The following is a 26,783-nucleotide window of genomic DNA, read 5'->3' as shown; positions in this document are numbered from 1 at the left end:
GGTTATCCTGAACACTCTTCCCTGCAATGGATTATTACCTACCATACATTCAGGGTCATAATGAATAGTTGTTTATGTTGTCTACTGCACAAGGCTGACTGGCTGAGGAGACGTTTGGGACCTGAAATCCAGTCCTAATTTCCCCATCAGATTTTGCCTGCAGGGCTGAAACTAGAGAGGTAGCTAGCTGCTGCCTAGAGAGGGTACTTCCTGCTAATTTGCACAGAGCTACCATATGGAGTGGTCCTGGAACGGTAGGTAACCCCTTTTACCTAAGGGGACATTCAAGAGATCTTCCCTAGACAGAATGCCTTGTTATCAGCTTCTAATTCTAAACACTTTAAGTTCTGCCCCTCTTGGTACCTTATACCGCCATATAATCAATCCTCGCAAATCTATTCTTTTTTTAAAATATTTTTTAAACATTTTTTTTATGTTTATTTTTGAGAGAGAGGGAGACAGAGTGTGAGCAGGCGAGGGGCAGAGAGAGAGAGGGAGACACAGAATCGAAGCAGGCTCCAGGCTCTGAGCTGTCAGCACACAGCCCGACACGGGGCTTGAACCCACAAACTGTGAGATCACGACCTGAGTCGGACACCCAACCAACTGAGTCACCCAGGCGCCCCGTCGCAAATCTATTCTTAGGAGAATACTTGAAAGCAAAGATTAAGAGGAAAAAGGAGATGGGAATAATGCTCCAGAAGATGAAACAGAGGTTTTATCACATTCAAGGAGATAGATGGTGAAGAAGCACAAGGAAGCAGAAGAGGGCTACCCAGGCTGCCTTCAGAAAGATGTCAGCGTCATCAGAATTAGATGTGACAGCCCCGGAAGATTCTGCCATCCTCACGTGGAGGGCAATGTGTCCCTGACCTAGGAATGCAGTCTGTCTCCTCCAGCAGCAAGAGACAATGCACAAGTCTCCACTAAGCTGCAAACAAACTATTTCTCAGACATATTATAGCCAATAAAAATGCCTCAGATAAGCCCCGAGAAACTAGATAAGCCAAGAAACAAGGGTGCTGGAAAACCAGAAGTGGTATTCAACTCTTCATGCCAACAAGCAAGAGCTACCACATTGAATTCAGAGAGATGTGAAGGCTGCCTGTTAGTGTCACTGCAATTTATTGCATGACCAAGGCACAGGATGCAGACTAATATGTTGGTAAACATAGGGTCAGGAGAAAGAAAAGAAGTGGCAACAGGGGTTGGGGCGATTTCTCAAAATAAACTTTTTATTTTATTTTTATTTCTGTACATTTTAGACTTACAGAAAAAGGTATGAGTATATTACAGAGTTCCCATATACCCCACTCCCAGTGTCTCATAGTGCTAACATTAATATGGAACATTTGTCATGACTGATGAACTAACATGGATACATTATAATTGAATGAAGCTTTATTCACATTTCTGTAGTTTTTACCTAATGTCATTTTTCTGTACTAGATTGCCATGAGACTATCACATTGCATTTAGTCTTCATGCCCCTTAAGCTCCTCTAGACTGCAACAGTTCCCCAGACTTCCCTTGTTTTTGTTGAGCTTGACAGTTTAGGGGGAGTACTGGGCAGGCAGAATGTTCCTCAGTTTCGGTTTGTCTGGGTTTTTTTTCTCATGAATAGACTGGGAATTTGGGGAGGAAGATCACAGAGGGAAAGTGCCATTCCTACCACATCATATCAAAGGTACATGCTATCAACATGACTTATCACTGTTGACGTTGACGTTGACCATCTGGCTCAGGCAGTTTGTCAGGTATCTCCACTGTGCTCATTAAAAGAAAGTCTCTGTGATGGCCCACACTTAAGGGGTAGGAAATTATGCTCCACCTCTTTGAGTGAGAAGTATCTACATAAATTATTTGGGATTCTTCTGTTCAGGAGGTTTGTCTGTTCTCTCCCTTTATTTATTTATTCAATAATTTATTTATATCAGTATAGGCTTAGGAATATTTATTTTGTACTTTGGGTACAAATCCAATACTATATTATTTATTTTGTTACTCAAAATGTTCCAGCTTTTTCTATTGGGAGTTCTTTCAGTTGGTTCCTGTGTCCCTTTGACATACCCCCTCACTTTGCCTTTTTAGTACTTCTTGAACTTTTGGCACTGCTAGGTGCTCCACATTCACCTTGCATATTCCCTTTCCCAGCCCTAGAATCTGCTATTTCTCCAAGGAGCTCTGGTTCTGTTTGTGGGAGAATGGTTTTAGAAACCAAGATCTGAGCACTAGGTGTGCTCATTGCTACTGGGGTGTCATTACTTCTAAGCCCGCTCAGTGGACAGAGCTAGGAAATATAAATGTGTATACACACATATCTATATTTGTACCATATATGTAGACATATGACATAGATATAGATTTAGACACAGACATAGATCCATCTGTATCTATACTAAATTACACACAAGTTCATACTGTGTCAATTTTCATCCATGACCATATAGTTCACACTAAAAAAGGGGATTTTGACACCTTAAAAACAGCACAAGGAGGCAAGATAGTGGGAGGGAAGCTCCTAGAGAAAGGACCCATGGGGAGAATCAAAGCAAACCATACAGTGCCCCTGCATGTGCCGCTGGTTGTATCTCCATTCTGAATGGCCAAGTTTGGCCCAGGTCTGGGAAGAAAGGGTAGACCATGGCTGAGTGGTCCTCTGACCTCCTCCACTACCAGGCACCCATGGAATTGTCCTTAGGTTTTGAAGAGAATGCTCCGTGACTCTTTTGTGACTAAGTCAGAAATACCGATGTGTTCTGTTCCTAAGGTAACAAACTTTCAATGAATCCAAAATGTGTTCAACCAATACTGATACCATGAAGGGGAAATGGAGAGCAAGACAACCACCTTCAGTGTCAAAATCAAGAAATAGCGGGTTCTTATGCCATTCTCTTCCTGTTAATGATTTTTGGTCCCCAATAAGTGTCACTTCAGGATTGCTTAGAACAAGGATGTCTTACGACAAAAAAGGCCTGAGGCATTTTTAGACTCTTAGCTAGAAGACAAAAAGCACTGATTCTGAATCATTCCTCACTGTAATGTGGGCCAGGATAATATGACTCACAAACCAAAATGGACACACGAATTGACTGAACTCTGAACCCAAGTATTGATTTTTTTTTTTTATTGAACTGAAAACAAAATCAAAGCTATTGTTTTTGAAATCCTACTGGACCAGTTGAAACTGGAACCAGTCTTTGCAAAAGGTTGAGCCAGAAGATAAAAGAAAAGCATAATCACTTCCATAAAAGTATTTCATTCACATGTCTGCACAAAAAATATGCACTGTATATGTATTTCTACCAGTAGCAGCTCTTTTAACTGAATCTCATTTAAACTATTTGCCAGATTAACCAACGTGCCCCATGCTCTCTATGGAATTTATTTTGTGGATGTCCTGGAGACTCTGAAGGCTGGTGGCTGGCACAGGATTGAGCAGGAAGTCCTTTGTCTTATGGTAGATCATGCATTTGGCAAGAGTGCGCTGTATTTGTTCCCAAATTTGTTCATATCTATTGTTCTCACTATGGTAATTACATAATTTAATTAGATAGTAAAAAAAAAGAGGACTTCTTGTTTCTATAAACATTAAATTGAAAGCTTTGGAAAGACTAAATAAAGGTGTGTTGCGATTAAAATAAAAAGAATCAATGACAACTCTGAAGGTCCATCTTGCAAAAGGTGCACACATCTTTTCCTCCTTCTGAAACACTGATTTGTCTATGATAATCACACAGGCTTTTTTTTAGGTCAAAGACCTCTAAGTCACTGTCATCACCTCCCACATATCCCAATACCTAACCCTCCACACAGTGATTAATAGGAGAAGGAAAGACCAGGGAGAGGCTTCAGGCAGCTCCCCTCATAGGCCATGTCACTTTGGAAAACCACTTTGCTCTCCTGAGACCCAGCTTCTTCATCTTTAAATGGGCATGGTGATAGTTCAGAAGCTCCCACACTTAAGGACCAAAAGCAAAAAAGCCTTCATACATGAGAACAATACCACCTCCAGGACAAACAGGGAAGCTCTCCCTGCTAACAAGAGATGTTTTTAGAGGTCACTTATTCAGTCATTTTGAGCTTATGAAAAACAACAGCATGATAACTACATTAACAAATAAGTCGAGGAGCCATACCTACCTTATAGGATCTTGGTGCACATTAAATGAAATAAAGTATCAGAAGCCCTTAGCACAGACATGAACCCATGCCAAGAGCTCCCTACACTCCTGCTGTTTGGTTGTCTAACCAAGTCACCCCATCTGTGCTGGGGTAGCCAACCCTGAAATGGAATCACGAAGCAGGCTCTTGCACGATGAGGCAAATCCAAGGTGTGGATGCCAAATAGATTCATGCCTCCCACCCTTTCCCACCTGGACTAACATGACAGACACCCCCCACTACCTCCCATCACATCCTCCTCCGGGCTATTTCCCACCCCACAGCTGGCACTGCTTTCCCTAACGATAGCTCTCTCCCACACTGTCCCCAGTGAAGGTTTGGCCACTCAGACCACAAGCCTTTATCAGGGCTGCTTCTCCTCCACTGGGATGTCCAATTAGCATCTAAGACTAAATGCATCCAAAGAAAAATCTTCATTTCCCCCACAAAACCAGTTCCTTTCCTGCATTTCCCTCAGTAACCACCCCCAGCCAGTCAGCTGGTCAAACCACAGTCATCTTTGATTCCTTCTATTCCTCAATCCTCAAGGACCATTTATCAGAAGTTCTGCTAGCTCTCTGTCTCCAAACGTCTTAAAGTTTCCATGACTCACCACCTCTATAGATGTCAATCCAGGTCAAGCCTCCATCCTCTCCAGCCTAGACCCCTACAATATAGCTTCATAACTGGTCTCCTACTTCCCCAGTTGCTTCACCTCTGAGTCCTTCAGGCATACACCTCCCTCCCCACTTACCAGTCACTGACTGTGCTGGGCTTTTTCTGTTCCTCAAACTTGTCACCCTTATTCCAGACTCAAGACTTCTGCACCATAGTTCCCTCTGCCTAGAACTCCCCTTCTCCCAGACCACTCCATGATCCAACATCATCACACATGTCACTCCCTCAGGAGGCTTACACTGGTCAACCTATCAAGCCCCATCTCCACCACACCCCTCAGAACATGCCCCAAATCTCCCTTTAACTTTATCCTGTATTATCTTCATAGCAATTGTCACCATCTGAAAGTATCTTATCTCTTTACTTATTCATTGTCTACCCCCACTGCCCCCACCATCAGAAGATAAATTCTAGGGCATCAGGGACTGTCTATCTGTTGTTTACCATGTAATCCCAGCACCTAGAACAATGCCTGACACATAGTAGATGCTCAATAAAAGTGGTTGAATTGGTGAACTACCAACACAATTGCCTTCCTCCCTTTCTCCAGTCTATTTTCTCTTTCAGCTGTGGCTCAAGCATCACCCCTTGCCCTGCTTGCCCCTCTCCCCATGCAGTCAGCTACTCTCTCCAAGCTCTCCCTTTCACACAGTTCCATCAGAGCACATACTGCATTATTCTTTATCATTCTCTTTACCCATATCTCCAGCTGAGACCAAGGGCCACATCTTACCTAGTTTTCCAGTCCAACACACATAGTAATTCTCTATACCTCTAACCACCTTGCCTGCCCTGACCACTAAATGTGAAATAGTCTTTCCCTTCTCAGTCATGTTGCCACCTTTATAGCACTTATCGTTATCTCAAATCATCTCATCTCTATTGATTTATTTGTTCTGCATTATCTATTGTCTGCCTTCTACCTATAACCTTAGTGACTAGAACAGTGGTTGACACATAGTAGGTGCTTAATAAAGATTTGTTTACAAATTACTCATTTGACATGTTTATTAAATGAAGGCCTAATTAATGTATTAGCCACCACAAGCACTATAAATCTCAGGGTACTCAAATGTAGGGAGATGCAATGCTATGTTTACAGCAGTTACTCATAGTTTCCAAAACAAGACACATGGATGTGATTCATGAAAATTATATCACACTAGGAAGCAAATGTTGAAGAGGAGAGGGGAAAGAGGGCAACAGAGATTTGGCTAATGAGGAAAATGGGTCTTGAACGGCCCGAGGCATCCACCATCCGAATTACTACTTGGTTGCTTCTTTTGTTTGGCATTTAGAGGTCCAGACAGGAGCAGCGGGTCTCTCTGCAGCTCTAGTAATTCTATTCCAATTAGTCCAATTAGAAACACGTCCAGAGATAATTGCCCAGATGTTTGATTTCATCAGAGGTTGCACTGCATATGGAGCCCAAGAAGATTATCGTAGATACTGGCATACAGAGATGGGGGAAGAGATGACACCCAGCAAAACAGGTCTCAAATGCAAGTTCCAAAAGTAAACGAGTTTCACAAGTCCCTTTCCAAGAGGAAGACCTTCTACAGGCCCTTGACCTGGGCCAGCTGGGGAGCAGGAGCATGAGACTTGCTGGTGACATCAGCTTGGCATCTCCGTGTGACATGTAAATAATACCAACCACGTCAAGTCACTGTAGGTCCACAGGATTGCTGAGGACATGGGTGATGTGACAACCATAAGGGCAGCGAAAGTGGATGCTGGGAATGAGCCTGCTGATGGGGCCAGCAGAACAGAGGCCAGCTCAGGCCTGCCAACAACCAACCCCGAAATAAGGTTTCATCAGGATGGCATGGAGATCTGCCCAGAACTGGTCCACCCCAGTGCAGGGAAATGTCTGGCTAATTCCAAACAGGTCATCAAATATAGAAATGCACCCAAGAACTCAGCTGGCTGCACTTTACCATGAGGCAGGGTGCCTCTGAGGAAGAAAAGTTATTGATTCCTACTTTATTTTCACTATGAATAAGATACGCCAGTTAATCATGTCTGAAGTCCATAAGAGATGTGAGCATTGTCTGGCATAGTGGTTCCCACCCTTGGCTGTGCAGTGGAATCTGGCAAGCTTACAGAATCCCGATGCCTGGACTCCACCCCTGAAGATTTGGATTTTATTGGACTTAGGCTGGGGTGCAGCCTGGGAATTGGGCACTTAAAAATTTTCCCAGGGACTCTAATGTGAAGCCAAGTGAGCACCACTGCCTAACACAGGTTGAGGAAGCTCTGAAACCCAGCCTCCATTTTCATCCACGGACACTCCTAGACACGCCCATCACCCTCTGGACTCCTTTTAAGCAAAGAGGAAAGAGAAGAACCATTCACTGATTCTTGTCACAAAAGGGTCCTTCCGGGACATACAGAATACTGCTATAGGTTTTATTGAACCTCATCATTTTCTATGAAATTCTAATTCCTAAGGTTAGCACTCTGAGGTCTCCATCTACCTGCTCATATATTCTTCCAACAAATACTTATTGGGCACCTTCTACAGGCCCAATGTTCTTGTTGTCATGACGCTTTCATTCTGTTAAGGGAGACAGAGAATAAACAATGAAACATTACAAATAGAATAACTCCATAAAGCAAAAAGTGTAATAAAACAAATAAAACAGGGTGATGTGACCTAGAGAGACAGGTAAGGAAATGCAGGCTAGTTCAGGTGGTCAGAGAAGGGTCTGGGATAATATCCAAGCCGGATCCTGGACGTTGAGCAGCCAGCACAACACTTGAGGGAAAAATATTCCAGCAGAGGGAACAGCAAGTACAAAGGCCCCAGCCCCAGTCTCCTGGTAGCTCCAATTCAGCTCCACTGCTGTCCTGCTGGGTGTCACCACCTCCCCTGCCTCTGCCCTTTGGATTTGTGCCATCAGAGATGCCATCTTTCCACCCAAACCTATTACTTCTTCCAGAAGCTCCTCCTCCTAGAAGGTTCCTGCACCCATCCCCTCCTCATTCTGGCCAGTCTTCAGCTCACCTCAAATGTCTGTAAATGCCCTTGATAAACTGAAGTCAGTATAAAAGCACAAGACATTACTGGTGCTATCCATGCCTCCTTAGCATCCAGCCTGAATCTGCACTGAATCATCACACCCTTGATTTTATTGTCTTGTTGTTTCACCTGGGTACAACTGGTCTCCTCCTATGGGATCACTGGCTCTTCGGGGCATCAATCCGGTTTTCTGCAACTATCCTTCATTGCTCCTAGAACAGAGCTAGGCATTCATTCATAGCCCTTAATCAGAATTGTTGATACGAGGAGTTGACTAGGTGGTCAATTAAGTGTTTGTGTGAATGAAAGAATTAATCAGTAAGCCTTGCCTCAAAACCACACAGCCTTAATTCTGTTTTGCACTAGCATTATCTCCAATTTATAGATGAGGAAACCAAGGCACACAGAGATCTAGCTGCTTACCCCAGGTCACACAGCTAGTAAGTGGCAGAGCTGGGATTTAAACCCAGGCCTATCTGGTATCAGATGCTGTATGACATGTCCTGAAGAATGACGGTCGGCAGTCCCAATCTCAATTTTCAATAAGGAAACTAAAACTCACAAAAGAATTGACAGAGGTGGTCTGGTTCATAAGCTGAGTCTGTGCCAAAGCCAGGGCAGGTATTCACAGCCTTGGATGCCAAGGCCTCTGGGCTCTCTGCTCTGCCCTGTCCCTTTCACAAAGGTCAAATTTCTGGTCAGGATTCAGCCAAAGTATCAGATCATCACTGTGCCCTCTACTGAATTTAGTGCTGCCGGGGAGCTTCTGACAAGAGCTGAAAATGTCTAATGGAATGGCAAATGGGCAGAAAGCCGGAGTATATTCATTCACTTTAAATAATATTTTCTTTCTTTCCTCTTCCTCTTTCAACTGCTTGAATAGTGGAGATAGGAAAGGACAGGAGCAAGAAGTTAACACTTATCAAAGCACCCTGAGCAGGTCACATAACCTTACCTGTAGTGTGTAATGGAGGGTTGCCAGCTTTAGCAAATAAAAAATACAGGATCCAGGGGCGCCTGGGTGGCTCAGTCGGTTAAGAGTCCGACTTCAACTCAGGTCGAGATCTCACGGTTCACGGGTTCAAGCCCTGCATTGGGCTCTGTGCTGACAGCTCAGAACCTGGAGCCTGCTTCAGATTCTGTGTCTCCCTCTCTTTCTGCCCTTCCCCAGTTTATTCTCTCTCTCTCCCTCTCTCAAAAATAAATAAACATTAAAAAATTGTAATAAAAAATACAGGATGCATTAAAAACAGAAACAAAAATAAGAAGCAACAAAAAGATAAATAGAAATATAGGATACATACTTAAATTTGAATTTCATAGAACAAGAAAATATTTTAGCACAAGTATGTCTTTTGAATATTTGGGCCATACCCGTGCTGAAAATTTGGCTTGATGAAACCCGCCTCACAGGATTATCCTGAGGGTTAATAACACACCAAATGAAAAGTGCTCATAGGTCCCTAACTCGAGAGTTGGCAGCACTTGGTTGAAGGGGTAGTGCTAGGTCTGTTCAAAGACTGCTTTTCTCCCTTTATCTAACAGCCAAAAAGAAACAATTCTGCCCCCTTACACAGGTTAGAAAAATGGCCATGGTGGATTACTGACTCAGTTCCATAAGAAAATGGGCCCAGAAAAACCATACCCCCCGCGCAGCATATGGGGCTCTCTGCTCTCTCCTTGTCCCCAAAGAAAGAAAGGAGACAGGCTGGAATCTGGTGGCTAAACCAGTGAAGTCCAGATACATTTCTCATGAGCTATGACAACAGAAGAGATAACAAGATAGTGGTTTTGCAAACAAAAATGACTCCGCTGAACAATAGGAGAAAATGAGATGTGGAGATAGTGGGGGGGAAAGTTGAGGGAAATAGGGCCTTTGGAAACCACATGAAGACAGCTTGTGGGAAAATGCCAAGTGGGAAAGGTCTGTTCCTCCTAAATCAGAACATCTGAGCACCTTGCATGATGCACGGGCAGGAGGACCTTTTCAAAGTTTCTCGAATAACCTCAGGCACAGCCGGGAAGCAAACAAGTTCCCTCTGTCCTTTCAGTGTTTAACCCCAAGTCTGAGTAGCTCTCTGTCAAGAAATCCCCCAACATCTCAGAAACATCATTCCAAGGAAAGCACCACCTTAATACATCACCATATCCCATGTCTGTCACTGTTCTATTTACCTGTCCAAGGTGCCCCTTCTCAGACCCCAACCCGCTTATCTGACAAACTAATCACAGGACTGGAACACTCTTCCTAGGGATAATTCAAATTTCGATAACACCTTCCAGAACAACCTTTTTTTCTTCTCCCCTTCATTTTCCTTCTAATTGTTGTCTCATGAGAGGGAATGTTTTTCAAGCAGAAGAGAGGGCAAGTGTATGGTCTGGTAAAAATGAGATCTTTGTGTGTCTCTCCAAATGCATTCCATGAGCAGGGGATACAGTAGGTGTGTAGTAGGTGTTCAATAGTTTTGTGTTGGAATGAAAGAATCAATTAGCATGCCCTGGTAGCTCTCCTGATATCAGAAAAGGTCATCCTTAGTGCTGTTCTTACACAAGCATTTCTGGAGGAACATCCATAACAATTGGGAATCTCAGTCACGTCACCAGTTACCGTCCCCCACATCCATTGTATGATCTACTTTGGGAGCCACAAGGAGAGAAAGTTCCCCTTCCGGCATTTGTGTTGAAGAGAATTCTGGAGAGGACAATAGGAATAATGTGCACATCTCCCAAGTGGAATGGCAGGTTTCTGATTGCTATTATTACTACCAATATTGTGCAATGTTTTTGGACAACTGACAATGCACTAGGTGTTATAAGGAGTTTAAATAGCCGACTCCCCAACCTCCAACTCATGTCTGAGACTCCATGGCCTGTGCTGGCCTGCCCATTGGAATGGAAAACACAAGATACTCTCTACTTCCTTACTCAAAGCCTTGGGGACATGGGCAAGCTTTCCTAGGAATGGGGGTTGCCAAATCAACCATGTTTGTCTTTGCCTACACTTTTTTTCTACCATTTGATTATTCAGGTGTAGAAGAAAGTAAAGAGGTGACAGGGAAGCCTCTACCTCAGGGGCTCCCGAACCTCTGGTAGGCTCTGAGGACTGAAACCTCAAGAACAATGTATAAAGTTAATAGAAAATGGTATCTCTCCTATAGCCTCTATTTCCCATCAAAAATGATTTACAAGGAATGGTGAACATTTACCACATCTTGGAAGACTAGGATTGCTTACAACCCAGTATTAGAACCAACCTGATATCAGAAGCAGGTGCAGTTGACTTGAGAGAAATTGTGATTGATCTATTCATGCTTTATCCTGTGGAAGAGAAGAAACCTAATTCTCTGAAAGTCAGCAAGAAGATATTTCTTCCACATTCCTGCTCCTTGACTCATAGACACTGAGACATACATTGATCTAAAACTCTCTTCTAGTTTTAAAACTAGCTGGTTATCCTCTACTGTTGGGGTGATATTTTTTTTACAACAGCCAGAGTACAGTTTTATACACACATGTGCATTTGTTTGTGCACACACACACACACACACACACACACTACAAAATCTTTCCATATCTGTACACAGATGGCAACTCTCAAACAAGCAACAGGGTAAGAGGCGGAAAATGGTGGGGAGTGTCCTTGCCAGGAGTCCCTTTGGATCCTGAAGGTGGAATGGAGTCAGTATAAATAAAGTTTTAAAAGCTGTGGGGATGACTGGAAGAGCCTACTGCAGATATTTGTTAGACAGTTGAGGGTTACAGTTTCTCATACAGTAGAGATATAAAACCACACCCCAATCCAGCAGTGCCAAACTACATGGATGCCACTAGATTCTTCAGAATGGAGTGAGGGAGTGGGAAGAACAATCAGCCATCCCTCCAACTGGTAGTATAAGAAGGATATTCTGGTAGCAACCAAAGGGATGGATAGTGGTTCCAGGAGCAAGCTACATATAGCCTGTTGGTTGGCCATCACTGAGTCTGGATAAATCTTCTCATTCAAAGATGAATTAGTAGGTAAAACTCCTTACTTCTAAACACCCAGTAATTGAAACCTATTTGTATTTTCCCATAGTACATGAAAATAATATTAACACTTACTTTTTGAAGTAAAACTTAATCTTTGGGAATATACAATGTAAATAGGATTTAAGAGTAATAGTTCCATTAATTTCCAGGTCTGTTAAATGTATGATTAAGTAAAACAAGGCACCATAGCCATCATTTCCATTGTATTACCACATTGATCATGTGCCTTGATAAAATGGCTGACTAGACAAGATGTTGATTTGCCTATAAAATATGGCCATTGGTTTGTATACTTTGGCCATTACTCAGCCCAGGAAATTTTTCTTCAATTGTTCTTCAAGCGGCATTCTTCAATTCCCCTTTCTAGTCTTCCATTTATGTAATGTTAATTTATTTTATTGCAATATAAAATAAAAGAATTATGTCTTTTTAACTAAAAAAAATGAATAAATAAAGAAAAGAGGCAAACTATGGAAAAACACTGCAGAACAAAGGAAAACAACACCATTCTGAAGACCCAAGTATATATCCAGAAGAAATGTTTTCAAAAACTTCAGCATCAATAGAAAGAAAAATGACATTTTTCTGTAAAATAGGCAGAAATCCATAAAGATCAAAGTTAACCACAAAGAAAGCTAGAAGAGCCATGAGATTATTTTGGAGCAATAAAAATGCAATAACATATTTCAAATCTGCATTAGGATAAGTAAAGAGAAAAAGTAACCCTGTGAAAAGCACACCAACAGTACAAAGGGTAAATCTGGGATGTGTTCTAGAATGTAAGGGAAAAGAACAAGCAAGTAAATATTTAAAGAGATACAAATTTACATGAGGAAGCCACGTTTAAAAATATATAGGTACATGAAGAAACCAAAATGCAATTGAAGTAACAATCAATGATATAATTAAAGAAAATTTTCCTATGCTGAGTGAAGGCCAAAGTATACAAATCAATGCCTATGATTTATAGGCAAATCAACAGCTATATTTTATATGCTTTAAAAAGGACATATACCTGGGCACATCCCGGCAACATTTTTTAACTAAAAGGATGAAGAAAAGAGTTTAAAAAACAAAAAAAGATATAAATTAGTCAATTATCAAGTTTCTACTCCCTAGCTCTGTAGCCTTCCCAGAATAAAATGGGTGGTTTTCAGAAATTTTTGAAGAAAAAAATATTTGATCCTAAACTATGATATACCTAGCCAAGTTGTTGCTTGTAGATGATAGGAAATGAAAAGAGAATCTTTGATAAGGAAGGATTTGGAAAAATGCACCTTTCTCATATTCTCTCTAAAAAACTATTGCAAGTTAATGAACTCAAGTTGATCAAAATATGAGTCAGAATTAAACATTTAAAAATGGGGAAACTGGCAGTGAAAATGTAAACCAGCCAAACACAGAGCTAAGTCTAAATAATTGTTATAAATAGGATGCAAAAGCAAATAGTAAAGCCATTCATAAAAAATAAGATATAAAATATAAAGTAATTTGGTGATAATAATCAGGGCCTTAAATTCCGGGTCATCTTTACAAAAACCAGGAAGAAAGAAGTAAATGGGTTTCAGATTCTTTTTCCTACCTAGCAGGGAGTCAACAAGCATTATTTTGTTTTTACTTATGATCACCAGAAAAACATACGTTAAAAAATGTTTTTGGAAAAAATTAAAAGAAAGCCACTAGTAAAAATATAAATAGTCTGAAAAAGTCAAAAGTAAGCAAAAAGTCTCCAGCGTCAGTCTCTGTCAACCAATTCCATTATACTTCTCTACCTTTCCTAAAAAGCAGGCAGGGAGTTAAGACTTATCCTTGCCCCCGAGGAGGTACAGGAGAGAGATGGAAACCCATTTTGCCTGATATGAGAGCTTTTCAAAGATATATGTTTAATTTCTCCATTTATGGGGTCTTAGAATTCATGGTGGGTGGTGCGTGAGGTGGGAAGGAGGAAGGCTGGGTAAGGCTTTCCTTCAGAACACTTAGAACATTTAAATTACTTATTCATCTGTCTTCTATACTGACTCAAGCTCCACAAAGGCAGGGACTTGTTTGTCTCCCTAGTGTCTTACTAGATAGATTGTTGGATGGATGGATGTTGGATGGATGGATGGATGTTGGATGGATGGATGGATAGATGGATGGATGGATGGATGGATGGATAAATGGACAGACAGATGGATGGATAAATGGACAGACAGATAGATGACTGGACCTTCAGTTAATTAGACCCTTACCTTGCTCAATTTACATTTCCCTTAGGGATCCTAATTAATCCTACCTCTAAGGGAATAAAGTTCACCCTCCCTCTGCAGGTCACCCAACTTCTTCTATACCACAGCAGCAAATCAAAACCGTGGCTGAGAAGCCTGGAGGGAGTAATGTTCCTGCCTAAATGCCTCTCTCACCATCAGGGGGCACCTGCCCTGGGGAGCAGAGAGGCCAAGGCAGTGTATTATTCTTTGTGACTCACAGTGCTAAAATGGGAGAGTAAGAATGCATCCTTGATCACATTTCTTTCTTCCCAATTTGACTTAGAGCCCAGAAAGCTGATCTGTGGCATAAATGTTGTGTGAGGTCAGACTTTAGTTTGTGGGGAAAAGGCAGGGTAGACAGCTGGGTTATATACCAATAAGCCACCAACAGCCCTGACTTCGTCTCTGCCCTCCCAGGGGGAAAAAAGATATTTTCTGGTGGTAGGGCAGGGTGGAGGAAGAGTTGTGGATGCAGTCATTTGCACTGCTGGCCTAGTAAAAGTAGTGTTGCACTTGTAGCTCTCAAAGGGCAGTCGTCATGGCAACCTTGGGATCAGGGAGCAGATCCTCTTCTGGCCATTGTCTGGAGTACAAAGTCCCTGTTCAGCTTTCCACAAGCTGGTTTAAAAAAACACATCCAGCCAGATAGATACAGACACTGATAGACAGGCACTCACATTCACAGAAAAGTTTTTACTCATATAGCAAGAGTCAAGTTCCTTCCTACAGCTTTTAATGATCCAGTTCACCGAAACCTCATTTTGCTCTTCATCTGCAGACTGTGGCAACAGGAAATATTCTGGTGCCAGCAGAGACAGCCTTCCAGTCACCAAGAAGCTGTCACAAAGCCTTTAAATGCACGTTTGTGCATTCTTGCAGCCCAGCTCCTGGGCACTGCCACAGCGAGTGTTTGCTGGTAAAAGTGATGCCCGACCCCAGAGGGTGTTAGGAGGCCTGGGCATGATGGAGCACATTTTGTGGCCTCCTAGACTGTAGTTGTCAGATCTGTGGCTGACTCGAATCAGCCTGCCTCTCCACAGGAATCCGGGCCCAGGGCACCCAGACAGGAGAGAGGCCTCCTGAGGCGAAGCGCCCTGTATTGTCAATGCAAAACTCTATGAGGAAACTGAAGGCTTTATGAATTTACTTAAAAAGGCAAAATAATAAAGAATATCAGCTGGCAGCCCGACTGGCGTTGAGGCCAGAGCTTCTGGCTTCAGGCCAGAGATGTACGGAAGCTCAGAGGAGGTCCCTTTGCTGAGGCACAGCCTCTAACAGTTTCTTCTCTGGCAACATCAGGACACAAACCACAGGGTGAACTGGAAAAGGCAGGGTTCAGATGTCACCTGGCCCATACCGTCACAGCCAGGTGAGAAAGTAAGTACAGAGAGGTTAAGTGACTTGTCCAAAGACACACAGTCAGTTCATGCCAGAACCTGGACTGGAACAAATCCAGGATTCCTGAAGGCTGAGTAGATAATGAGGAGCATAGCAAACTGTTCAAGGCAAAGGAAAGAGGTAGAGTGAAAGGAGATCAAATTAGATGTTGAAAAATAGGCACCAAGACCTATAGGAATCTAATGAGATTATTTTCTGAGTAACAATATAATACTAAGCATAATTTACTGTGAACCTACACACTATGCCAGCCACTTTACTGGATGCTTCCCATACATTATTTCTTTGTGACAAGGTTGGTTATCCCCATTTAACAGATGATAAACTAAGGCTGGAAGACTATAAATCACTTGCCCAAGACCATACGGATGCTGAGAAGAAATGTTGATTCTCCTGAGTCTTTCTGCCCCCAAAGCCTGCATCTTGACTCGTTATGGTACTGACTTCCATCAAAAGGAGGGGCAAGGAGCTGAATGTCCTCATTTATTTTAGGTTTCCATATGTTCAGACCCTAAACTAAGATGTGTTCCAGAGAAAGTCAAGACACAAAGTTAAGACAAAAAGTATAGAACTCTCAGAGACAAATAGACTCATGAATTGAAAGTGGGTTGGTTGGGGTTACATGCGGGTGGTAGATATGCTTTTTGGATTGGACTTGGGTTATTTGTGTGTGTTTGCTATGAGGTTAATACCAAGACTCAATCTGACTTTTCCAGACGTTTAATGCAGAGTCAGAATTCTCTTAGTAGGCCAGGCCAATGGAATGGGCCTATTTTTTTCTAAACCTTAGGATCCAAAGGATTTATTAAAGTTGGTCAGACCTTGATTCGGCACACCAGGGCTCATTTGAACTCTTGACAGGGCTGGATTCCAGAAATTCTAATTAATTAGGGAACATAGAGGAAGCTCCAAGATGCTTGCCATGGATGGCGCCGTATTTGTTCACTCCCAGAAATCCCTACCCATTGCCCTCACAACAAACCCTTGGCTTGATCACTAGCTGGAAGAGAAATAATGCAGGTATTTCAGAGCAATAAAAAGTTATTTTTCCCTTGTGCTGACTCTGAGGCCAAGGACTAAAGCACTAGCACGGGGTTGGGAAGATCAGCTCCCAACCTTGAGCTTCATAATTCTTGCTCTGTGGTATAAAGCAGTTATTTTATTTTTCTCTTTATCAAGTTATTGGATTCTATTGCAATGAGGGACATCCAGATGGCTCCAGAGCGCTGTTTACATTGCAGTCTAATGGCCAGGTGCCAAGCTGCACGTGGAAGGCCCTGCTACACCTGTATGGTGAGGGGGGAGGGGTATGAAGCCCACCTAACAGTGCTCCCCCTCTTTCCCTAGTCTCCATTCTGCTATGCTCAATTCAAGAACTATACATAAGTTACCCAATATGTGTCAGCCACCGTGCTAGGCACTAGGGATAGAGAGACGACTGAGACAAGGTTCTTGCTGTCCAGACACTGCCACTCTAAGACGGGGGGCACAGTCAGGTAAACGTGACTGCACTGAGGGAATGAGGCATGTAATGTTAGAAGTATGCAATAGGAATGGAAATAACACAGAAGGCTGGGGAATTAATGATGTGAGAGGGTCAAGGAAGACTTTCAGAGAGGCTGATCTACAAATCAAATTTTGAAGGATGACTAGGAGTTCAGAGGTGAAAGTGGAAGAGATGGCAAAGGGAAGAGCAAGCAAAGGCACAGAAGCACAAAACAGAGGGGACTCGGACCTTTTAAGGAATTTGGCTACTCGCCTGTCATATTGCCAGCTTGGCTCAGAAGTGCAGAAATAATCACCAGCTCTGATAGCTATTAAACCGCTCTTCTCTCCAGCTCCCTGCATGTACCCCGATGGGTCTCTGACCCCCTTGGCTCAGGTGTTCTGCTCCTAGTTCTGGCCTCTGGGCATCTGGCCCTAATGACATGTTATGGTTTTACTTGCCTGACCTTGATCTTCTAGACTCTTTGGGGTAGGATCCACTCTGTGATCTGCAACTAACAAGGAGAGATACCCCTCCTTCCACCATGCTCTGTGGTACCCTAAAGGCCAGGCCCGCCCAGCCTCCCCAACAGAGACCGGGCACATATAAAGATCTGCACTTCGTCTACTAGAGCTAGAATAAAAAATGTACGTGGGAGAGAGACGCAGCAGGAGATGGTTCTCCAGGGAGGCAGGAGACCAATCTGATTCCTGCTAAAGTCTGGGCTTCATCCTGCCAACACGGGGAGCCACTGAAAGGCATGATGCAGGGGACTGGCAGATTCCAGTTTGCCTTCCTCGGGGTTACTCTGCTGGTTATTCAAGGTGATTCAAGAGAGACTGGGAGCAAAGGAAAAAGTCAATATGGAGAGGCTGTTGCCACAGTGTGAGCAAGACTGAGAAAACCAGGCTCCCCTGCCACTCACTGCTGGTGCAGTCAAATCAGCATCTCCCTGGGGGCAGAGGCAGGACAGAGCTGGCATCAACCTTGTGGTTCCTTAGCTGTCCATTGTGGCTCTGATTCTTACATTTGGGGGCTGCCTCCTCTCTTTCTTTTTTCTTCTCCCTCCCTCCCTTTCTCCCCTTTCTCTGCCTCCTTCCTTCTCTTCTTGCTTATTCCTTTTCCTCCCTCCTCCCTTCCCCTCCCTCTCTGGCACATCCTGGAGAGATGTGCCTTGCCTCCTGCGTCCAGCTCAAGACTCCCTGATGGGAGAAAACAGAAAACCAACAAAGTTTTGTGTTTTCCAGAGTCTGGAGACTCCGGGGTGCCCCACAAATATTAAAAACAACTTTTGTCACAGATTCCATCACCTCGGAGCCTGCAGGAGGAAATCATAGCCCTCTCCAACAATCCTGCTAACAGACAATGGGAAATAAGAAACCCACCGACCAGTACTCTTGGGCCCATGTTCCAGCTTCCTTAAGGCCATCCACCACCTTCAGCTTGCCCCAGACTATCTCCAGTGACTCTCCCCAGGTCACAGCAACCTGTTTACAAACATCTAGAATTCCCAGGCACTTTTAGGACAAGGGACTCAGGATGTGTCCAAGTGGGCAGCAAAGTCTTCTCTAAGAGAAGCTGTTCCTCCAGATCTATTTATGACGACGTAAACACTTGCCAAGGAAACAAGGCATGTGGGCATGCGCCGGCCCCACAGTCCCTCGGGTTGCTGCAAAAGGCAACTGAAAAGTCACATGTCATAACAGTGGAAAGTACATATGCAACTATTCTTAGCCCTGGAATGTATACACTGTCTCCCTGCCCAGTGCTTCTTTCCCGAAGTTCTAGAAAACTGTGAAAGTACCGTTAGCATAAACAAATCCAGAACTCTCCCAGGACAAATCATCTGCCAACTGAAGGAAAGGCTTGGGTTTATGGTCTCACTTGGATCCAGAGGTGGAAGCTCTCCGGAGGGACCAGCCGGACCAGGCATCATCAGTGGATGTCACTGCAGCAAATGAAGGTAAATATCTCTAATGTTTAATTCTTCTGTGGGTAGACTGCCAGATGTCATCCAGTAAACCCTGCCCAGGGTACTGTTTGGTCTCTGCTTTCTGTTTATCACATGTTTAAAACAAAACCCCAAAGACTGTGTGAAATCATGTTTTAAAAAATAAGTTGCAAAGGCCCATTTTCATCCTTTAGTACTGTCTAGTTACCCGAGGGCCACGCCCCCAGAATGACATCCTTGGGGAATGACTAACACCCAGAAAGATGTTTAGATGGGTTTACTAAATAACACATATGCTGAGAAGCTCACAGAATTCGGCTGGTCAAATGCATGGACTGTCACTTTGCTTCAGGCTCACATTTAATTAAGCCCCTGACAATCAAGTAACTTCCAACAACATTGGTGGTTCTTTTTCATTTTTCTCAGATTATCTGAAGATGCTATTTGCCTATTACCTTTGAGAGTAATCACAACCAAAAAGAGAGGTGTTGGCTGTGAGGTCTTGGGTGTAGGTGGCCTCTCTTTCCAATCTTCACTAAGCAACATTGTTGGCGTTATCCACAAGCATCTTGGTGAATAGACATAGATGCTATAAGTCTTGGAGCCAACACAGTTAAACACTTCAGCACATGCTTCCCCTTGGGACCTCTTCCCCACCTTGTAGAATGGACGAGGAGTTGCCAGATGGGTTGCTCTTCAAAGACCATGACTTCTCCTCTGACTTACTGAGGCAGCTCAATGGCTTAAGGCAAAACAGGATGCTGACTGATGTGAGCATCTGTACTGGGACCTGGGAGGTCCCCTGCCACCGAAGTGTGCTGGCCTCCAGCAGCCCCTACTTCAGGGCCATGTTCTGCAGCAACTTCCGGGAGAGAAGTGAGCCCAAAGTCCAGCTGAGGGGCATCGACCCCCCAACTCTGGACCAGATCATCTCGTATGTGTACACTGGGGAGGTGCACATCACGGCTGAGAACGTCCTGCCCTTGATGGAGGCAGCCTCCATGCTACAGTATCCCAAGCTTCTGGAGGCCTGCTCCTCCTACCTCCAGAGCCAGCTGACCCCCGGCAACTGCCTGGGCATGATCAGACTCTCTGAAATCTTAAGTTGTGAGAGCCTCAAGAAGAAAGCCAGGGAGGTGGCCCTGACGTGTTTTCCAGAGGTGGCTGCATCGGCAGACCTGAAGGAGCTCTGTGTCTTGGAATTGAGAGACTATCTGGGGGACGACGGGCTCTGTGCAGATGAGGAAAAGGTGTTTGAGGCCCTCATGGTTTGGGTCAAGCATGACCTCCAGGCCCGGAAACGACACGTGCAGGAGCTGTTCAAGCAAGTCAGGCTTCAGTACATCCACCCGGCCTTCTTCCACCATTTCATCGCCAACAATGCCCTCCTTCAGTCCTCGCCCTCATGTCAGACCATCCTGGAGACAGCCAAGAGGCAGATGTTTGCTTTGCACAGTGCCACCAGTGCCCCAGACCTCCAACCTCCATGGCATGTCCCCCCAAGAACCTCTTACCAAGATTTCCTCATCCTCTTGGGTGGAAGGAAGGACAGCCAGCAGACCACCAGGGACGTTCTGCTGTACAACAGACAGACCGGCCAGTGGCAGAACCTTGCCAAACTCCCGACCCGGCTGTACAAGGCCTCAGCTGTCACTTTGCACCGCAGCATCTATGTGCTGGGAGGCATGGCTGTCAGCACAGGGAAGAACATGCCCAGCCACAACGTCTACATCTACTCCCTGAAGCTCAATCAGTGGAGGCTGGGGCAGCCCATGCTGGTCGCCCGCTACTCGCATAAAAGCACTACCCATAAGAACTTCATCTTTTCCATTGGGGGGATTGGAGAAGGGCAGGAGGTCATGGGCTCCATGGAGAGATACAACAGCATCTTGAACATCTGGGAGAGTATGGCCAGCATGCCAGTGGGGGTTCTCCACCCTGCAGTCGCTGTGAAAGACCAAAGACTCTACCTTTTTGGGGGAGAGGACATCATGCAGAATCCTGTGCGCCTTATCCAGGTAAATGACTGGTCCTTCCCATCATGTAAGTGCGTGAGTGTATACCCACACATACACACAAGTGCATGCACACACATACTTATACACATATGCATATATACGCATACATACACACATGTATATACATGCATGCATATACACGTGTGTATACATGCATGCATGAGTACATGCATGCATACATATAATACATATATACACACTATCATTTGCAGGGGAAGCGTAAAGGAGGGAGGAAAGGAAGGATGGAAGGGAGGAAGGAAAGAAGAAAGTTTAAATTCAGCAAGATTTCATCCATTTATGAATTCTTGTTGTATAAGATTAACACATACAAAGGAACATCAAATACAATCCCTGTACACAAAGAGTTTATCTTCATTGGAGGAAAAGTCCAAGCTAGAACACACTGAATGTCTGATAGTGAAATTCTATAGGAATTTTGCAGATGCTTCTAACAATTCAGCAAGGCCCTGTAAGATTCCCAAGCATTGGTCCACAGTCCATTACCAAATCCCTGGGAACCCAACCTCAAATCAGCGGAATCAAAATCTCTTTGTGTGGGGTCCTGACATTTACACATCAGAGACATCTCCAGGAGATTCTCAGTTGCAGCCACGTTGCGGAACCTTGCCTTAAATGATAAGTAGATGCTAATATCACTAGCAAGCTCTCTTAGAAGTATTATTAACAGAGGCCAAAATGTCAGAATATGAAGTGTTTCATGCAAGTTCTAATCTCTGCAGTTTACCTAATGATATGAAGAACTTGAATAATGAGCCTATCTTTAAAGATACGGAAATTCCTAGTATTTATTTTATTCAAGAGCTATATTGAGCCCCAGCCATGGTAAGAGCCCTGGGGATGTGGGCATGAGGAAGAAAGTGCACTTACACTCCAGGAGCTTGCTGGACAATTGCAATTCAGGTGCAAAATGGAGGGGTGCTTTAAGAGCATGGGGAGTGCCTTAAACCAGTCTAGAAGGAATCGGGGATGGTGTGACCTTCGAGGTTGGTCTGCTGACTTGAACAGAGAGGCAAGAGAGAAGGGGAGTAAATGAAGAGGGAGAACCACTGGGTGGATAGAAGGATCTGACATGGAGGGAGACGGGAAGCTTCTCTAAGCAGAGGCAGAGTCCTCTTTTGAGGGCAAGGTGGTGAAGCTGGGCAAGGGAGCAGCTGCTCAAAGGCCCTGAAGCAGAAAGGGGCACAGCCCATGGCCTGGAGACACTGAAAGCCTGAGAATGTAGCTGCAACACAGAGCAGGAGGAGAAAGGTGGTATGCCAGGCAGGGCTGGGGGGTTAGTCCCCATGTGCTCTCCACCCAGACTGCTGCCCCTGAGCCCCTACTATAGAAATTCTGGAACATTCTTAGGGGATGGGTGTTTGTGCAGATGAGGCTGACCTGGCCAGCTTTCTGGACCTTGTCAAGGAATTGGGGTTGTAGCCTGAGAGTAACAGTGTGGCTGAAGTAATCAAATTTACATTTTTAGAAGTTCCCTTTAGATGGCTTGGGGAGACAGGACTGGTCTAAGTGGACAACAGCAGGAGAGCTGGAGACTGTTCTAGAGGTCCAGGCCAGGGTGACTGGTGGCTTGGGCTAAGTTGGTGCCAGTGGAGATGGAGAAAAGTGAAAAGCTCCAATTTAATTTCTGTTTTTTCTTGCCTTCACTTCTCCAGCCCATATTTTCAGCTCCTCCCTGACCATCTAGGCAGATTCTGAGTCTGTTCCAAATCCCAATGATTTATTTGAGCCAGGAGAGACATGTTTTGCTCTCCACCAAGCTCTGGCCACACAATTCAGATGTAACAAAGTGCTTCTATGTAAAGCTAGAGCCCCTCCCTCTTTTAAAAAATATTTTTCAAAATAAAGTCAACAACTATGCTAAGTATTTCACATTGCAAAATTGTTATTGATTTCCTAAGAATAAATACAAGGCTCAGAAAAGCTTTTAAGCTGGCACGTCAAAAAATGCATACTACCATCAAGCAAGACTCTTGCAAAGGCAGAAAAAAATCCACTAACAAATGAGTGATCCTTTTATACTGCAGTAGTGAGAAGGGGGAAAGGGGAAAAGTATTCATGGAAACCTTTATTGTCTACCTAGCATTAACTTTGATACGAAATTTTTATTCATTCAAATAGAGTGTAAAATCAATGCTGGGGGTTGCTTGATGGAATAGGTTGGATTTTCTGGCACAGGTTCAGAGTTTTCTTTAATGGATGGTTCTTCTGCGGGCATGCATTCTTTGAGGAACTATACCGCAATGGGGTTACTGTGCACTTTGTGTGTGTATGTGTACCTTTCTCCCTGGCCTTCTTTCTACCTCTGTTTCTGGAGGGCATTAAGCAAATCCTTCACCATAACATCACTTCCTCCACAGGTCAAAGACCATCTTTTGTTATCCTTGCCCCAGCCTCTCTAGGGGTATTATGAGGATTATGAGCAACTGTTTAATCTATCTTTGAAACCATACCCCAAGCTGACAGAGAACAGAAAGTCAGGAGGCAATTACTCATTCAGTGTTTGCTTTTGCTCCAAGGATCCTACTTTCCAAAGTGTCACCTACGTATTTTCAGATGAAACCATGAGGCTTAACAGCCATCAAGACTGCCTCTGTCTTTAGCACATGGCCTCCTCTATGCTTCACCAACTTCAAGAACCGACAGAGACCTTAAGAGATCTCCAGTCTCAAAGGCTCCATCAAGAAAGGCAACACTTACATGGCCCCAGGCAGAGCCATGAGTGTGGTGGTTAAGAACCTGGACTCCGGGTGGGGTCAACCAGACCAGCTGTTCCACTCACTCTAGCTGTGTGACTTTGGACATGTCACTTAACCCCTCTAAGCCTCAATCTAATCTGAAAAAAATGGAGGCAAGTAATGGTACCTACTTCACAGGATGATTGTGAAGACCAAATTTGGTAAACTAACAAAACATAGAGTCTTTCATATGGTGGCAATTATATTTTATATAGAAAGAATTGCCAGCAAAGAATTATACTTCATATAGAAAGCATTGCCATTTTCTTCTGTAGGTAAATGTTTTGCTTCTTTTCTTATATGAGTCCATCCTAAATCTCTTGTGTTAAATTTTGCTAACATTGAATTAATTTATATTTGATATTTGAACTTTATTTAAACTGAGGGGAACATGTTCTGGAAATCATGATTTGTGACTCTATTTCAGAGCATGGCCAAGGAGTCCTGCCCCACCTCTATGCTCTTTTTTTCTTTTCTCATACTTCCTCTCTGATTCTAATGACTTTCAGGCACAAACTGTTCGAAAGCCTTCCTCTCCTAGCCCCAAATGTATTCTTGGCTCTAAGGCCCTCTCTGATACACTGGAACATTTAGAAACCTAAACATGAGCCGGAAATAGAAATGATTGAAAAATCATTGGTTTTATGAATACCCAAGTTGCTTCATTTCCCATTAAAAGAAAAAAAATGTTCCAAGCAAGGTAAGAAAACACATACTACAATGCCTAACTCTTGGTCCACTCTATAGACACATAGCCAAGGATCTCATGGGCTCACATAAAGACCAATTTCTAGTAATATATTCTTTCTGTTATTTAATTATATCTTATTGATAGCAATATATCAGTATTGCTTAGTATATACCAATATATCAATATTGCTTGGTATAATAGGTATTATACCTACCTACATTTCAAAAACTAGGAAAAAGTGAAAAAAAATCACTCTTATTTCACTCTCTTAACTACTACTTCTATCTTTTTAAAAATATATATCCCTTTACAATGCAGCACCATGATTATATTTCTCCCTCAGGTTTACCACATTTCCAGAAACACATGGTTCAAAATGGAGACAAGAATGATCAAGAATGTGTGCGCCCCTGCAGTGGTGCTGGGGGAACGTATTGTCATCGTGGGAGGTGAGTTTGAACAGAGGATCGTGAGGCTGGACACAAACTTGGCATCTCCCGTGGAAAACGGGTCACTAATAGACAGATGTTGTTCTACAAAACAGTGCTGTTAAAAGCATACCCATCCAACTAGGGGAGTGGGGACGACTTGGCAAAGTTTTTTTCTCATCCAGAAGTTTTTCCCTGTCTTTATCTATAAACAGGGAATGAAATAATGCCTATTTCACAGAATTGTTGTGATAATAAAATGTGTTCATATATCTAAAGCACTTAGCACTCTCCCGGGTACATGGCAAATACTAAAATAATGTTTGCTACTGTTCATAATATCAGCCATTAAGAGATAATTTCTCTGCAATTGCAGTATAGTGTCTTGGTTAAGACGACTGGTTTTAGGGTCAGACCTGGGTTCAAATCCTGACTCTGCCACTGGCTGTATACTCTCTGGCAATTTATTAATCTTTTTTTTTTTCTGTACCTCCATTTGCACATCTGTAAAATGGGGATCTTAAAAGTGGGGACTGGTAGGGACCAGGTAGGGCTGTCATGGAAATCATTCCTGAATTCCCAAAGGCTCCTTCTCTGGATTGTTAAGGCTCTTGGGGAAGGTGGAGAGTGTGTAAAAGAAACGAAAATGACACTGAGGCTGAGAAAGCCACTGGAATCAGGAGGCTGCTTCTAATATAATGCTGCCTTAACTTGAGGCTAAGGATTCAGGGGCCAGAATCAGACAGATTGGAGTCCAAACCCCAGCTGTGCCCACACCTTGGGCAGGTTACCAAAGCATACTGCACCTTAGTTCAGAGTGCAGCCTTGATACTGGGCAATGGCAGAGATCAGCCATGTTTCCCGACTGCAGCCTTCCATTCCCAACTGAGCAACACTGAGCTTGCCGATATGCCATTTGGTTTTCAGGTTACACGAGGAGGATTCTTGCTTATGACCCTCAATCCAACAAATTTGTCAAGTGTGCGGACATGAAAGACCGCAGGATGCACCATGGGGCCACGGTGATGGGGAACAAGATCTATGTAACGGGTGGGCGGCGGCTGACCACAGATTGCAACATCGAGGACTTGGCCTCCTTTGACTGCTACGACCCTGAGACAGATACCTGGACATCCCAGGGACAGCTTCCTCACAAACTCTTTGATCACGCCTGCCTCACTCTCCAGTGCGTACCCCACACTCCCACCTTCTCATGAAGTCGGCGAGAAACTATTGGTCTTAGTCAAGATGCTTTCTGTTGCAAGGGACAGAAACCCAATTCCAAGGAGCTTAACCCTAAAAGGATGCAGGAAGTGCCCACAGGACTGAAAGTTCCAGAGCCCGGAGGCCTGAAACCAGACATATTGTTGCCAGAACTCTCTGTCCACACCACAACTCTCTCTCTCTCTCTCTCCCCCTTTCTCTTTCTCCTCACTTTCCCTCCTTCTCTACCTCATCTCTACTAGATTTCATTCTACAAACAAGTTTCTTGATCCACAAATTATGAAGACAATGGCAACTGATAAACTCAGACTCACATTTTCTAACTTTGCATCTTCAAGACAGAACTTGACCATCATCCATATATTAATCCTGAAAATAATCCTAATTGGACGTTTTTTAATTCCATGGCTTCCTCTTGAGTCAATCACTGTTTCCAGGGCTTGTGCTACTGTGTAATCCCAGATCATGTCCCTCCAGGCTGAGGTCATGTTAACTGTTATCACTGACAGTCTATCCACTGCACATGATGAGATAGAGGCAGTTTCCCCAAAGGAAGAACTGCTGGGCTGACCAAAACCACATCTGCCCAGATCATCATGGAAATCCAGAACTAAAGGGCTGAGAGACCCGGAAGAGTCCCTAGAAGCAGGTGGTCCAGGTGGCAGTGTGAGACATTGACCGTGACCCTG

At 43.7% G+C, this 26,783-nt stretch overlaps 1 protein-coding gene across 1 annotated transcript; it reads left to right on the top strand.

Moving 5' to 3' along the window:
- The first annotated feature begins 19,606 nt into the window (after positions 1 to 19,606).
- Positions 19,607 to 26,087, top strand: KLHL38 (kelch like family member 38). Its single transcript, XM_047073889.1, has 3 exons — positions 19,607 to 20,995; positions 24,786 to 24,891; positions 25,798 to 26,087. Exons 1-3 carry the CDS (start codon positions 19,607 to 19,609, stop codon positions 26,085 to 26,087), a joined length of 1,785 nt encoding a protein of 594 aa, XP_046929845.1.
- Positions 26,088 to 26,783: the final 696 nt, after the last annotated feature.

This window comes from Lynx rufus, unplaced genomic scaffold (genome assembly GCF_022079265.1).
Source record: "Lynx rufus isolate CCGP_SWC_20201006 ecotype Redwood Valley unplaced genomic scaffold, mLynRuf1.p SCAF_12, whole genome shotgun sequence".
NCBI lineage: Eukaryota > Metazoa > Chordata > Mammalia > Carnivora > Felidae > Lynx > Lynx rufus.
The sequence above is the reverse complement of the archived record's forward strand: the minus strand, read 5'-3'. Positions and strand labels throughout refer to the sequence as shown.